Here is a 16,594-nt window from a genome sequence, read left to right as displayed (position 1 = left end):
GGCCCAGTAGGGAGAAGGGCTTGAGAGAAACGAGCTGGTGCCCATCATTGTTCTCCGGGCGGTTCCACGCCTGCCCGTCCTTCACCCACCTGCTCTGTCTGACTCCACCATGCTCGCTGGGAATACGATGACACGAGCTAATGATTCACCTGGGCGGTCCTCCCGGGCTGTCCCCTTCCACACGGGCCAAGGGTGTGGGCATGTATATCTATGCACAATGGTCCGAAGAGATTATGTTGGTTGATTTTGTTCATTCTTGCGATTAAAGTTACGTACTATATGGGATTGTGCTTTGTCAGAATTCCCTTTCTTCCCAGAGAAGGCTTTTTGAGTAATTCAAGAATCAGAATCTTCTCCTGGATCGCTTTTTTGCTGGCAGAGTCCCGAGTCTCTCGCGCTGGCCTTGCTAAGACGGCAGCCGCGATCTCTTCCCTGCCCCTGCCTTCGCCTCCAGCCTCCGCTTCTCCCCCAGCCTTCTGCAAGTCTCCGGAGGTGCTGGTGCTCCCTGACCCCTCCTGCTTTTCCCTGTGGACGCCCCCTCCCTACAGGGTGGAAGAGCTTTGCTTATAGTCCCTCAGGATGACAGAGGCGTAGGTCGCGTTGGGAGGGGTGCAGAGCACAGACTCGGACACGGGGGAGCTGGGCGCCGAGCTGCCCGAGGCCGCCGAGTCGCGGAAGGGGGACGGAGGCGTCAGGGCCGGCGAGTCCTCCGGGGTCGGTTTGCTGGCCGCCCGCAGCTCCTCCCCCTCCTCCCCCAGGTCGTCGTCCTCCGTGTTCGCTTCGCGCTCGTACAGGTACTCCTGCAGGAGCCGGAACCGCTCGCTGTCGTCCTCGTCGTCGTCCTCGGCCGACGGAGAGGCGGGCTCCTCCCCGAAGGTGCTCAGCTGCAGCGGCAGCATCTGCAGGTGCTGCGGCGGCGCCGGGGGCGGGAAGAGGGGCCGCACCCCGTTCCCCGGAGCCCCGGGGACTGCGAGCACCGAGTTGAAATCCGGGATTCCGGCGCTGAAATTGTTGACCACTCCCTGCAGCTGGTCCATGAGGGATTTCTGCGCTGGCGGCGGCGGCGGCGGCGGCTGCTGGAGGGGAGGGGGCAGGCCCCTGGGGACGGCCGGGTCGGCCAGGAAGAGGGGGGTCTCCTCTGCGGTCAGGTGGGGCGGCAGAGGCGGGGTGCTCACCACCGCGGTCGGCACGCGTCGGTGAACCACCATAGAAGGACTGCTGGGCGGGCTGAAGCCGATCGGCCGGGCATCCTCCTCCTCCACGCTGTAAAGGGTCTTGGTGCTGGTATCGGAAAAGGTCAGGCTCTTGCCAGAGCCTTGGTAACTTTTAGTGAGGGGTTTGATGACGGCTGTTTGGTTGCAGGCCGTCTCGTTGGTCTTCACGTGCACAGAGAGGCGGTGCCACATGTGCTGTCCCTTGGGCACCTGTCTTCCACCTGGTTCAGACCATGACACAGACTTGCCATTAAAACTATGAATAAAATAGAGATGGGTTTATTTTCAGATATATCATGCGCACAGGGTGACATACATATAAAACATTTGTTAGCCCAGCTCAAAGCAATTTGACTCCCCCCTCGACGGTACGTATGCTTGTCCTCCACACCCCTACTCTCTCCTTATTATACATCCAACACCAAAATCTGCAGTGACCACAGGTTGCCTCTGAAGCAACCTGGGATTCCATCCACCTCAAGACAAGGTAGGACATTTTGACCCTGAGAAAAGTCGTAGGGGAGAAGAGCCAGCTTGTTGTAGAAGCAGCTCTTTTCATTTAGGTCTATGATTTCTCAGCTATTACACACACACCCACACACTCTAAGGCAATGATAAAATTGTTGCTCAGTGCAAGCCTTTGAAAGATTCCAAAACTGACGGAGGAAACAAATTAAAAATAAAACCTTAGTTACACATGGACAACAGAGCATAATGACCATAGCTATTGCCTCCCTTTCTTCTTAGTCCCTGGAACAAATTAAAACACAGGGATAAAGCTACTCTCATTGTCCTGTGAAGTTATAAAATACATCCTCTCAGTTGCCCATTCTGATATGCAGGTATTTCCTGTGTTAACAGGGGTGGCATGATTATGCACATGGCATCTGTAGAGAAGAGAAAAAAAGGAGATGACAGAAAAACCCAGACCCAGGCTTCACTTAAGAGTTTCCTAACTTTTGGCTCTCTTTTTATTTCAAAGTATTATTCCTGACACATACAGCTAGTATTCACAATTCACATAGCAGCTAGTTTGGGATTTTCACACTGGCAGCATTTAATGAGGTGTGTTTGAAAGAGACAGAACTGGAAGGCCCAGAAAAATACAAATACCCATATCCTGCTTTAGTCTTCTCTCATAGTTTGATGCAAATGTGACAAAATTAAGATTCAGACAAAGCAGAAGTTACTGAGACAGGACTTCTCTGGGGCCTTTTCCTCATTGAGCATTGGTGAAGAAAAGTCTTAGGGCACCAGCAATCCTCCACACTTACCAACTTTCATTTTCATGGGATCCTCATAAAACCAACCAAATAGAATATATCTCTGAAGAAAAAAAAAAAATGAGACGTACTGGGTGCATATACTACAAATTCTATTCTGTCTGTTCTAATAATTCTGGTCTTACTTTCGGACTCAGTTTATTTTCTGTATAACTTTTAGCAGATGGTGGTACCTTAACATAGCATACTATTAATAACAATAGTGTTAATACTTAAATCGGGAAATCATTTTTTTCTTCTTTTATTTTTTTTCAGGAGTCTGCTTTTTCTTTGTGTCCATGAAAACAACAGAGAAAGTAGCACAATAGTGACACATTTTTGACATTAAAAGGAAGAGGGAAAAATGAGTATTTTTTTCTTAGGTGGATATGTGAAATAGACTATTTCATATCAGATTCTTTTGTTTGGAAAAATGTAGGAAATGATCAATAGTTAACATAAGGGTTTATTTAATCATTTTGAAAATACAAGAATGACTACTTCAAAAATTATATGTGAGTTCCACATTTATGATGAAGGTAGTGTTTTGACATTTCAAATTTTATAATCCTGAAAGTGAAGTGAGTCAAATAAATACAGATTTGTGTTGAAAGTCTGATATCAATTATAGAAAATTCTGGACATAGAAGTTTTCAAATAGATATAACAGGTAAAATTTTCTCATTATTTGGGAAGAAGGCAGTTCCTCCATATATCTGATAATCTATGCTGTATTTTTAATTGTCCAAGAAAAATCTCATCTCCAAAATACTATATCAAGATTAATATTTCACTCAAACGTATGCTTAATATATTCTCTAAGAATGTATATGTGCTTATAAATGTGAAATCACTGACTTTTCAACTTCTACACTCTCTTGTTAGAATAGCTGACTCTCTCCTGAGGTGAGCAGACTAAAGAACAAGCCGGTGGTGTTCTGACAAGAGCAGTCAACCAGCCAAAGGCAAGACCAGAACCCACAGTTCCTCTCCTGAGTTTGAAATTCTAGGCAAGCTTGCCTCCCACTTTCACCTTTCTCAGTTTCCTCCATCTCCCACTCTACTCATACTTTTTCTCTCCTTATGCATTTAAAATGTCTCTTCCAGAAAGTATAAGACTGCCCAGTTTCCTCTTGCCTTGCATAAATATGCTTTAGTGTAATTTCCAACTGCAATGCTTAGCATCCCTTTCAATTGCAATGGAAACACTTTTTCCTTCTCCAGATGCTTGCCTCTCCATGCTCATTAAGAAAATCACTAAACTAAAAGGCTGCTTGTGTCATTTAGGTGTGTGTGTGTGTTTGTGTGTGTGTGTTTTAAAAACCGATTCCTTTGAGAACTAGTCTGACCTAATTCAATCAGTAGGCTTAGATATCCAAACAAAACATTGCCCAGTCTCCATATATGCCTGCCAAAAAGGTAACCTTGTATTGCTGGGACTTTTAGTTCACTCTCTGGCTCCCTCACATGGGTAGTTTTCCACCTTGTCCAGGGGTCCTATATGAGCCTCTTTCTAAATCATGCAAAAGGCATTATTAATCATCTTGCAGACAGATATGATCACAATTTAGTTCTATTTAATCCAATAGCAATTTTATTCTTGTGATGGAAGATTTTCACCCTGGCTGTCAAAATCAGCAGCTTTCCTTCCCCTCAGAGTCTTGCTCTAGATTTTCTGTAAAGTGCTGTTTAATTAGGAAACAGTTATAATGCCCTAGGGAATTTATCAGATTAAGAAAATTAGATTAACCTTTTTTTTTCAAGGACAAAATAAATTGCTTCCTAAAAACCAGAGTGGAAGAAAGGCACCATCTCATAGAAACTGCATCACCGGGTATAAACTTTGGTCTTTCCAGATTAGTTATTTTTAACCTGTGGTTCACAGACAGCTTGAATGGTCCATGAATCTACATGTACATTAAAGCATTGTTTTTAGGCTGAATCAATATTAATATTTTGTAGATTATGGGCTCCTATTTTTAAATGCAAAATGCTGTTATGATAAATGGTACTTCTAGATACAAGTGTAACTAAGTTCTGAGAAGCCTTTTTTCATATTTTGTGTTCAAGTGGCCACTAATAAAGGTACAATTACTATCACAGATTCAGGTGAAGGTTTAATAACCATTTTTGTGTGAAAATGATTATCCTATTTGAAAAGGTTGAGAACCCATTGCTGTGATATTAAGAAGAGAAAAATTTATAAAATATGGGGCAGCAAAAAGGAATAAATGCGTTATAAAGATGCAATATTATTATGAAATAAGACTTTTATTTAAACCCGGATAACTTTAATACGTTGTGTTCCAGCCATCAGCATCTTCATTCTATTATTTAATTTTACTTGGTTTCCTAATCTTAGGAAAAGCAACCTGGTTTAGAAACACCACAAAATTGTCACAAAGCATGTGACCTTTCTCGCTCTGACTTCAAAAGACAGACATCAGACTGAACAATCTTATATTTGAAGATCAAATGCAGTAGTTTTGGAGTAAATACCTCGAGTGGCTAAATATATTTACTGATATTGAAGTGATTGGAGGAAATCGCTGTGGCCTAGGAGGAACTAGAGACATGGAGGATGATATGCGCTGAGAGTCCTGTAGAGCTAAGTGGGAGGAAGGCAGCGGCTCCAGCTCCAGCTCCAGCAGGCTTGGGATCTTGCTTTGGTTTTTCTTTCGTTAGATAAGTATCACAATCCCCCCAAACAGAAAACCCAATATTTACAGCACTTTAGAGAATAGTTGGAAGGGGGTGGGGTAAACAGATTAGTGTATCTTTTTTTTTCAGATTAGTTTACCTTTGGCATTCAGAGTGATCCTGTCTGTCTTATTTGTTTCGGTAAGTACTAGTTACATCTGCAGAGAACACTGCCCTCTGCTCCAGAGATGTCTAAAATGGGAATAACAGTGGGTGGATGTTTGAGTTCAGGAGGGACGCATCCTGCACAAGCTGCCTGAGGGGGAAGCTTGCACAACACCTGTCTCCATTACGTCCAATGCAAGTCTTTGCCACTAGGCTTAACAGCTGCACAACAGACGTAAGGATGGCATCCAGAGAGCCCAGACAAGGCAAGACCTTCCCAAGAGGAGGAAAGTCTCGCTCCTTGGAATCTGAGGAGGGTAGCATTTGTTTTCTTTGAAAATGAAAATGGAAACAGGAAATGCCATTGGGTCACAGCGTGGAGAGAATGGCTCACCAAGTAAACAAGCTACAGTCACAGGCTTGCAGACAGTTCTGCTGCGGCCCTGCAGCTACGACTGGGACATTTGGCCTTTCAAGGAGGAGGTGGTGTTGCCCTGAGACACTTCAGATGAGATGCGAGAGCTGCCCTGTCCAGGTATCTCACCTCCACCTGCTTCAGCAAGCTGGTACCAGAATGCAGTTTGAACAGTGATTCTTGTAGCACATCAGGCATAGGACTATTTGAAACCATTTGAGTCAGACTCCTGTTTTCCCAGGCAACCCCAAGTTAGCCTTCAACACAAAGAACTCCCACTGACTCCAGTTTCCCTTCTTGAAAGCTTTCCAGAAAAAATCTGCATATTTAGTATATATTCAGTATATATATATCTATATATCTTTGGAAGCTTATCTGAACATATTTAAAATTTCTCACCTTATTGAATCACCACTTCTTGTAAGGTAGAGAATCTCTGAATGCATTGGTGAAGACAAACGCTTTTCGATAACATGAGAACATGGTAGTTTTTGATGATATTAAATCTTAAATGGCATTGTGAATTTTATCCCTCTCCTCTTTGATTCTAACCTCATCATAAGCTAATCAGAAAACCATTTGGCTTGCTGAAATATACAATATCACAAAGTCTAAATATACAGTCCTCCTTTTAAAATCTTTAGATCCATCACATTGAATATCCTAAAGTTATATGATTCAGGATAAAAGACAACATAAAGAAAATCAGTTTGCGTTTATTAAGCCTTGTGCTTTCTCCAATGAATTAATAAAGAAAAAGACATCCACATATGAAATTACCTCATCAATAAAGTATGTAAGAGCTCATAAACTGTGTCCAGGTGTAGGGTCTACTGTCTTGAGAAAATTGACAAATCTATTTCAAACTAAAGAGTAGAATTCTGATGGTTACTAAACTTTTTCTAAGTAAATTTTGAATGGCCTTCAGCTCAACCTAATAATGATTGCTGGCTGAGGAAAGAAATTCTGGTGCCAAAGTTTATTTACGACATCATGTTGGTACAGCAGCATTGTTTTAGCAGAGGTACACCAGGTGTAATTATATTCCTCCAGGAGGTATAGATGAACCTAATTATGCTCCTTTGGAAGAAAGTTCAGGTCAAGCATTATCATTTTTTTCTATGCTCCATGCTTCCAGACCTATAATTTTTTTTTTTTTTTTTTTTTGCGGTACGCGGGCCTCTCACTGTTGCGGCCTCTCCCGTTGCGGAGCACAGGCTCCAGACGCACAGGCTAAGTGGCCATGGACCACGGGCCCAGCTGCTGCGCGGCATGTGGGATCCTCCCGGATCAGGGCACGAACCCCCGTCCCCTGCATCGGCAGGCAGACTCTCAACCACTGCGCCACCAGGGAAGCCCCTAGACCTATAACTTTAATAGCAAGTTTTTCGACGCTCCTCAGCAATACTTGGAGTCCTCACATTTTCCCTGGAAATATAGGGCAGTTGCATTGCCCTGCAGGGATTACTCCTCAGAGGCAGGAGAGATCTAGGCAGACCATAATGATCCAGTAGGCAGCTTTATTTCTATCACTAGTCCCTTTGCCTTGCTTGTTCACAAAACCTGTGGACACCGAAGGTCACAAAAAGAACATATCTTTTTTTTTTTTTTTTTTTTCCTGCAGGAACAACCAAGGTTAAAAATAGTCAGTCTCAGTCTATGGTGCACAGCTTGGAAGCTACCAATCTTCTCCTGACCCTTTACTATCTCCAGAAAGCTTGAGTAGATCTTATTTCAAACGTTCTTTACAACCAACCTGCTAGCTTTGCTGACTGTTGCATTATTTTTTGTCACCTACCAATGATGGACCCACATTCAGCCTTTGTTTTTGCTTTTAGGCACTCACCTTTAAGTCATGAAATGTTAAGTGACTCTCTTCTCTCTCTGGCCCTGCTGTCATGACACGACAAGCACATCTACTAGTCCCATCAATCCCTTTTGACAGGCAGCCAGCAGCTGTCATAATCAGGATGTCCTTCCTGTGTTCTTGGTCAGACTCAACCCTTGGTGCAAGAAACACTCAATGCTTTTTGACTTGGGAGAATTACAGAGAATGCATCCAAGCAGACTAGAGTGGCTCTGGTCTAGATGTGCGGAGTCCTCCTAACCACCACTTATTTTTCCCTCCAAGAGTCAGTACGATTTGACTGAGACCACACACTTTCTACTGGGGCCTTTCCAGGGAATGTCAGAACATGACTTCCCAATGCACTCCACTGAGTGAAGAGAAGAGACGCTAGGGCCCCATTCACCAGGCTCCACAGCCAGGTTCAGTAGCAAACATTTGAACAAATTGGGCTCTTCTCATCTGAAGAGCTATTCAAGCTACAGACACCTCATCAGTGAGCTCCCTCCTGCTGCAGGAATGTGTACCTTTGACTCTCCCAGGAGTTTGAAGGGCTGTAAAGGAACAGCTGAAAATGACCACAGACTCCGTGCACAATGAATTGAACATGGCCTATGTTCTTTTGTTGACTTAAAGAGACACTGTCAAGACCTAAAGGTCAAAAATTGGACCAAACATGCACCGGTTTTATCAGATGGAGAAAATCTGATAAAAGCACTAAAGTTCTGGGAAAATAGCTACTTTCCTTTTTTTGTTGTTGTTTTTCTTTTTGTTTGTTTTGTTTTTTGCAAAATTCACTTTTTGTGGGACTCACAGAACTTTTGTTTTGTGCTCCCCAGGGCATAGGAGGCACCCAGCAAAGGCTGGTGTCCACCTCGTCAAACTGACATTATGGAATCCTTCCATAAGTTCAAATTATGCCTTTTACCTTAATGCAGACAGGATCATATCAAACATTTGTGTAGCAGCAAAAAAAAGGCAAAGAAAGAAAACAAAAGAAAGAGCTCTGTTTGCCAAGGAGAAGCTGACAAATTTGTGAAGGGGGAAAATCCACTTTCAAGTTTGTGAGTGGGAGTCACAAACAAAAGTGAATCTCTAGAATGGGGAAAAAATGTTGCCTCTTGCATCAAAACATAAAAAAGCGAAAAGACTAACAGCTTGACAGTGTCCCTTTAAGAACGGTGGACAATCAAATTAAGGCAGTCGTGCAAACCATGGCACGTAAATGGTTCCTCGTTCTCGATGGCATGCACCATATCTGTTTCCATGTTAGAAAGTAGGAAAACCCAGGAGAGAGAAAGCAAGGGGCAAACCACTATTTTTTCCATGCAGCTTCTCTTACACATTCACTGCAGTGTGTGGGTTTTCAAAGCTGCACATGTGCCGACGGACACTGTCTGGTGGGCGAGAATTCTGGCTGCCTCTTCCTGAAGATGGAAAAGAAAAAGATACCCAGTGAGTGAGCGGTTAGACACGTATATAGAGATGGCGATCACACCACTTGGGTGGTGCCAGGGCTGGGGTAGGGCCTAGCTTGGCTCCTGAGCTTTTCTCCACGTAACCTTCACCTTCACATCCTGGATCTTCCTTGTGTTGCCCAGCTGTTTTTTACTGCCAGGCCCAATTCTGCAAGTCACATCAGTGGAGTGCATTCTTTCTTTTACCTTGTGGGACCATCTCTTCCCAAGTGGCAGATGCTTTCTCAGCTGCGTGTATGTGTCTATCCCAAGTTGGCTCTTTTCCCTCCACTCTTGACACTCTCCTTTATTCTTGGAGGCAGCGGACTCCACCTAAATCTTCCCACCCACCACCCCTCTTAAAGGATGCTTGTGGGTTTATGTCTTACACTGTGACTTGTAGTGCTAATTTTACTCTATATTATGTTATCATAAAAGAAGTGCTGTCACTTAGCATAAAGTCACATGTATCTCTTGGCCCTCATAAGATGGAATGTATCTTGTGGTGGGAAGAAGGGAAGTGGCAAGAGATTGGGTAAGCCTCCCACCAGGGGAGAATGTCATCTCATTCCCTGGTTGGATGTCTCCTTGTACAGCACAGAGTGTGTGCGTGGTAAGGGGGGAAGAGCTCTGATTGACCTGACCAGGATGATGGGGCGGCCACGTGCAGATGGCCTTTCCAGCATCTGTTGGAGTGAGGATACGTGGGCTTCGCACAAGTTAAGGACACATGAGTTTCCCACTTTACTAGGTGGTGGGAAAAAGCCATCTTGGTGTCTCTCCACATAAGAGGGCAGCCAATCATAGAAGAGAATTTGAGGAACAAGATGCTAAAGGTGAACCATCAGCAGGTGCTGTGAGTGGTGTGGATAAGGTCACAGTCATGAAGCCCCTATAGGGCTTTCTAGAAACTCACAAATGTTCTGTCAACCATCTTTGGGCCACCTACCCTGAGATCCTGGTGACAATTATCCAGTGTTAATCAGAAGAGGACCACAAGAGCTCCAGGCAAGTCAAAGACCTTTGTCAACTTTCCTATCTCTTTTTCCCATCAAAGCAAGCAGAAAAAGGGAAATTCAGAAGAGGGAAGAGGCAGAGATATTTCAGGAGCAGACCATGTCCCTTCCCAGTCCAAGTCTTTCAGGCTGAAGCCTGACATTGTTCTGGGAAGGAGAGATGTGAGTTTGAGGTTTGAAACAAGAATACAGTGGAATATCTTTTTAATACCTGAAAGCAAGGAATCTAGTATGAATGCAGAAGGTGAGAAAAAAGATTTTTCATAGCACAGTTGAAGGTGAAGGAGAAAAAATAAAATGATCAATATGCATATTTCCATCAAGTTTGGACCATTCAATAAACCATTTGAAAGTACATGATCTACCCAGAACAATCTGAAGTCCTCATCCAGAGATAAGAACTTGAAACACCTTGGTATAATTTTATTACTGCTACAGTAATCAATTTACTTAAGAAAATTAGACAAAGAGATGTTTGTTACTGAATGAGGCAAAGTAATATGACATTTAATATGCCCACCTGAAATTACAAAGATCATGAAAACAATGAAAACATTAGTAGTAGATGCCCAGGAATAAAAATATGATGTTTGAATATATAATGAAGTTACTGGTAGAAAAGGGCATTTCACCTGTAAACTAAAGTTAAAGCAACTTCATTTCTCATGAAAGAAGGCAGAAAATACACTCAAAGCATGTGGCTTTGCCTTGTTAAACTGCCTGCATCCCCTTGAATCCTCCAATTAATTCTCCTTTAGATAATATCTGTATGTGGCCTGGTCCAGTGGTGCTGGGAAGCCAGGACCCTGGCAGTGCTGGCTTCCTGTCCCCGTGACCAATACAGACACACAGTGGGTCCCTCATCAGAAGGGCCCTGTATTCAGGGTTTAGTGCTCTGTGGTCATCCTTTTGATATTTGTAATCATTTTATCACTTAATTTGTGTTTTGTAAGTGATGTTCCATGTGGAAACGAAACATGCACTGGGGGTTTAAATCCTCACCTCAAGCATGATCCTGCCTCTCTGGACAGGTTTTCAGTTTCTTGCTCCTTGCACCCCACCCCCACCCCCCCTTGGGGACCAGAGCCCATCCAGCCTCCCACTACCCACCCCTGCCCAATGATCACTGCCACTCTCCTCCCCTGCCAGGGGACTGTGGGAACGGGTGTGGGAAGATCAGATCAGGATCAGGTGCACATGCCCAGTAACATCTCAAGGCAGCCGATGGCCGTGGCCAACTCTTCCTTGAACTGGCAGGTCCACTATGCATTTGGTGAGGAACACGGCAGGGGCGAGCCTCTCGCTCATCCTCCATGCATGTACCTTACCAGTCCCTGTACTGTTGTTGTGATGCCCTTGAGGGTTGCCGGTCTACCATGGGCTGGGGCAGGAGGCACCTGGAAAGGGGAGATGCCTGGTTCAGTTTCTCCATGGCATCTACCCAGTGACTGGCTGGAGGGGAACCTGGCATCCTGAGCGTGTATGCAGAGTCACTGAGTGGCTAGCTGCTGCGCCTGGCAGGGTCTGTGCTTCCTCGTCAAATATCCCCCGCAAGGGAGTACAGCGTTACATGGCAAATAAGAAACCAAAATGTTCTACAGAGAGACAGTAGAAGAAAGGAAAGGGCTTTATATTTTAGTACCTTTAACATTTTTCCCTCTATGTTTTCAACCAGGGGCTATGGGTTTTCATTTTTCACTGGGCCATGCAATTGATACAGCTGGTCCTGTCTGCTGGAATGTATAGATGATGGATGATAAAACCCATGGGGAAATGTCTTGACAGCTTAGAGACTTGTCCTGCTGACATTAGCATAGGTGCACACAGTGTGGCATGAGGGACAGCTCAGCACTTGTGTCTCCTGGGGACTGGGGCAGGAAGCTCTGTGACCTCTGTAGCTGACTTGGAAATACTCTTGCAGTAATGGACAGTTCTGTGGTTGCTTTGGGGGTTTCAACCATATTGACAGCCAAATTTCACATAGTAACTCCAAGCAATCCCAAAGCCACCTTTAACTATTGATTGAAATAGTTGAAACAATTACAGCATCTCCTTCATGGTTCCATTTCTTTAGTCTCTGACTTTGTGTTGAAGTGAAATGCAAATGACCTGTGCACACAGATGTTACTTTTATGAAAGAAGAGGATTATTAAAGGTTACAGGTCAAGACCTGAAAAATCTGATTCCAGAGTGGCCATTTTATCGACTGCATTAAATCTGAGAGAAGGAGCTGGACTTTGGGGTATTTTTAACAACTGTAGAACCATATATTCAACCAACCCCAGAGTCCACAAGCCAGAGTAAAACCTTGGAGGGAAAATGCAGCATATGTGGGCTTGTCAAATATAAGTCCCAAATCTGTGCTGAATCTTTTGGCAGAAACTGTGGATTTAATGAAACCTCAGAAGTTTAGTTAGAAAGATTCATCTTCAATTTCTTCTGAAAATGCAAAGCTTTTTTTTTCTTTTCTTTCTTCTCTTTCCCACTTCCTTCCTTCCCTTCCTCCCTCCCTCCCTTCTTCCCTCCCTCTCTCTCTCTATCTCTCTCTCTCTCTCTCTCTCTCTCTTTCTCTTTCTTTCTTTCTTTCTTTCTTTCTTTCTTTCTTTCTTTCTTATCCTTTCTTGGTGTATGCATACCTTCTCCCATCTATTCCCATTGTCCAAATAACCTTTCTTTGTATAAGAGACTATCTGTCTTTGAGTGTACTTGGTGCCATATGACTTTGCTTTTGTGTGTTATTTGCTTTACAGCTAGTCACCCTTACATTGGTTTCTATGCTAAGAATGATTCTTTATGTGAACTTGAGAAGTTGTTACAGACAAGTTTTACTCCTTATATTGTAGCAATAAGCTCACACGACAAGGATTCAGGAGACCAGCTACTCTCCAACTGAGTATTTGCCTCTTTCAGACTCAGTTTTTCATCCATAAAAAAGGATTGTTGAAATAGTGCATGTAAAAATGCTTCCAAGTAGCAAAATGCTATCCCAGCTTAAGACAACTCTATTGGAGGAGCAAAGGCACAGACAAAAGACTGATATTTTAAATCTCAGTGTGTATTTAGGTCAGACTAATTCATAGTATCTCTAACTTCACTTCATTTTACTCATGGATTTTAACCACTTACTTATTCAAGAATTTCAATAACTTCTAGGAGAAAAATATTTTCTACTAGAAACTAAGAAAATAGTTTTCTAAGAAAACTAAGAAATTAGAAAATAGTTTTCTCTCTTGTAATTTTTTTTTTTTTTTTTTTTTTTGCCAGCAACATTAGAGACATTGAGTGGATATGTCAGGAGCCGGTAAAACTAGGTACAGTCAGGTTAGCTGTCTGTATCTGAAGTTGCATGTCTATGACAGGTTTGGAGGTGAGACTTTTAGCAGAGATAAAATGGTCTATACAATTCCAGATCGTCACCATGGAAATAATGTGGCAGCTGTCCAAAGTAATCATAAAGCTTGACGGCAACCACTCAAGACCATTTTAGCAGAAGATATCTATCTTTTCTGTTGTTATAAATAAATAGGATAATTTGTGCCTCTGATTGCTTTCCAAAGCCAAATGCATTCTTTCTATTATCTGAGTTTAAATATTAATTTCTCAACATTCATTCATCAGAGTGGAAAATGGAGCTCTGACTGTATATATAGGCCCACTGTAAATGGTAATTTTTCCACTCTTCCTTTTAATACATGCACATCTAACATAGTACAGTAAGGCTCTTTATATAAACACAATGCAGTATGAAATATTTCTCTATTTTAAAATCCTTAATTGTAAAGATTTCTAAGTGAGATACTATAGCGAACAATTTAATAAAATTCAATTCAATTACCATCACAGATTTGTCAAATATTAACATTTTGTCTTATGAAGTTTTCTTTCCTTCAGAAAACATTAGGGATATGTTTGAAGCCCTCTGTATATTATTCTTAATACTAATCTTCTCCTTTTCAAGAGAAAATTTGGTATATATCATCACTTGGCATATGTTAATACTTTTACATGTGTAGTCATATGTGTTAATAAATAATATGTGGTAGTGTTTAGCATGTTATTAGATTTCATATCCATAGCATCACACTATATTTCCATTCAGCAATTTGCCCTTTTGCATAGTATTATGTTAATAGATATAGCTCTAGTTCATTCATTTAAACTAAATTAAATAAATACCACACTATCAATAATATAATCAATTCTCCTACTGATGGCCATTTAGGTTGTTTCCTACGTACTGCTATTTTAAGCAATACTGAAGTAAACATGCTTGGTTATGTCTCTTTGCACACATATGAGAGAGCTTTTCTATGGGGTGGACAAAGAAGCAGAATTGATGGATTGTGGTGAATGCACATTTGTCTTTCTTATGTATTGCCAAATTGTTCTACAAAATGTTTGCAGAATTTACACTGGTATGTGAAAATTCCTACTATTCTTTCCAATTCAGTTTGTTTTTCAGACATCTTTAAAACTGACTATTATGAAAATTATTTTAAATATATAAACATGGAAACAATGCTGAAATGAACCCCCCTATCCCTATTATCCAGCTTCAATAATAATCAATATATTTGTAAATGTTATTTCATCTATACCTGCCATTTATTTATTTTAAAGCAAATCTAAAACATTATGTCATTCCATCCATAAAGAAGTTAGTATATATTTCTACAATATAGATACACATTTTTATAATAAAAGGAAAAAATATTGTCACACTTAAAATACATTAATAGTGATTCCTTAATATTTGATATTAAATATTTGATATTAAGTAGATGATATTTGAATTTCCCTGATTGTCTCATGTATATTTATTTTACTCTTGATTTTCACATCATCCCAATAAGAGCTGCACATTGTATTTTGTTGATGAGTCTTATAAGTCTTTTTTAATCTGTAGATGTTCCCTCCTCTTTTTGCTTGCTATTTATTTGTTGAAGAAACATCCAGATTATAGATTTTACAGATTGAATCCCTGTAGTGTCATTTAACATGTTTCTCTGTTACTTATGTTTCTTATGATTTGATAGTTAGATCTGAAGTCTTGATCAGCTTCATGATTAATTGTATGGGGAGAATAGTTTGCTGGAGGCAGAGTTTTCTTTCTGTTATACCACACAGAGAAGCATAAAAATTGTGTTTTCTATTAGTCATATTAAGATTGATCAATGGGTTCAGATGTTGTCAGCCTGATGTACACATTATAAAACTCCCCATCAATCTTTCACCTCATGGTTTTATCAGTAATTGATGACATTATATAAATCAATTATTTTATTACAAAACTAATAAATGATGTTATCATTCTATCATCCCTTCTGTATTTGTTGACTAGATTTCTTTTTAAAAGAAGAACATATTCTTATCAGCTATTTAATTCCTCTGAGATAAAGTTCAAACAGAAAACACAAGCCCAATGGATGAGTCTTTTCTTTGTCAATGCTCAGAATGATGATTCAGTTTTCTAACATCTAGCAACAGTGATCAGTGTATCACCTGTGGGTCTGTTTCTATTGTCTGTTGCCCTTGTTTTTGTTGTTGTTGTTGTTGCTGTTGTTATATGGTTCTAACTCTTCCATGCCTAACTCTTCCATTTTATATCAGATAAGACATTATAAATATATAAAATAAGATTCTGTAGAGGTTCTAGAGGTTCTAGGTTGTCTCTACCAGAGTTACTTCACCACTTTTTCTGCTAAGTAGAATGGGAAAGATCAACTCAATCCAGTCAGAAACTGAGCTGATTAAAGTTGTTTTGCGGTTTGTATAGGAGTCAGTCTACTGTAGGGTATATCACTTCAAGACTTTTAACAGAGCATCTGGCTGTGCACTAGTACAGCTCACTTGGTGGGTCTTTATCTCCTCAGCATTGAGAGGCTGTGGGATATTCTGGTTGGCTTTTCGAAGATTTTTAGTTTAGATTTTTGGTCCCCCACCACACACAACTTCAGAATTAGGCACGTGTCTTAACAGGGAACCTGAATCAGGTGTTTGAGAACTTTGAGTCTCCAGTCTTGTCAGTGCAGATTCAGGTGATCACTAAAAGTGTTTTCTAGCCTGTCTCCTTGGCATTGAAAGGCTCCATGAAAATAGACTCTCCATGTCAGAGATGTTTGGCTTATCTTTTAACCTTTCTGATCCAGCCAACTGCAAACATCAGCAGATGTTTTGAGGGAGAACCTGGACATGTATTGAAGCCTCTCATGCCTTTTATTTTATCACTTCAGCCTCCAGTGACTACAAGATCTCTTCTGTCTTCTCTCCTCCCTCCACTGACACTCTGCTTGGGCCAAGTCTGGATACTCGTCCTTTTGCCAGAGCCTGGAGTTGGCAGATGCCTCCAGGGAAAAGCATCTGCAGATCATCTGCTCACTTCTCAGTTCTCCTGTTTCTGATATTTTAGTTCTCACTAATCCCTGTCACTTCAGCAGCCCCCTGATGCTGAAAAAAAGATAGCTTTTGTCTTTCATACCTGTTTTCTAAACCTAAAGTATTCTTATTCTTCACAACATTTTGCACATATTTCCTTCAGGAATTCTAAAGTGTTTATCAAGTTCTTGACCATACTGCAAT

General features: G+C 41.5%; 1 protein-coding gene across 2 annotated transcripts in view; it reads right to left on the bottom strand.

The window, feature by feature from the left end:
* Positions 1-542: 542 nt before the first annotated feature.
* The window catches only part of GRM1 (glutamate metabotropic receptor 1), a gene marked incomplete at both ends in the record, with an annotated part of 367,295 nt that continues 351,243 nt past the window's right edge, over positions 543-16,594 (bottom strand). Inside the window, one exon of one of the 2 annotated variants that reach the window (XM_079716352.1) lies at positions 543-1,470. In XM_079716352.1, the coding sequence (XP_079572478.1) occupies positions 543-1,470 (928 nt within the window). Of the gene's footprint in view, positions 1,471-8,908; positions 8,970-16,594 lie in introns of those variants that run through there. The other variant, XM_079716353.1, reaches the window with a different exon arrangement.

This window comes from Hyperoodon ampullatus, assembly GCF_949752795.1.
Source record: "Hyperoodon ampullatus genome assembly, chromosome: 12".
Lineage (NCBI taxonomy): Eukaryota > Metazoa > Chordata > Mammalia > Artiodactyla > Ziphiidae > Hyperoodon > Hyperoodon ampullatus.
This window is presented reverse-complemented; position numbering and strand designations above follow the sequence as displayed.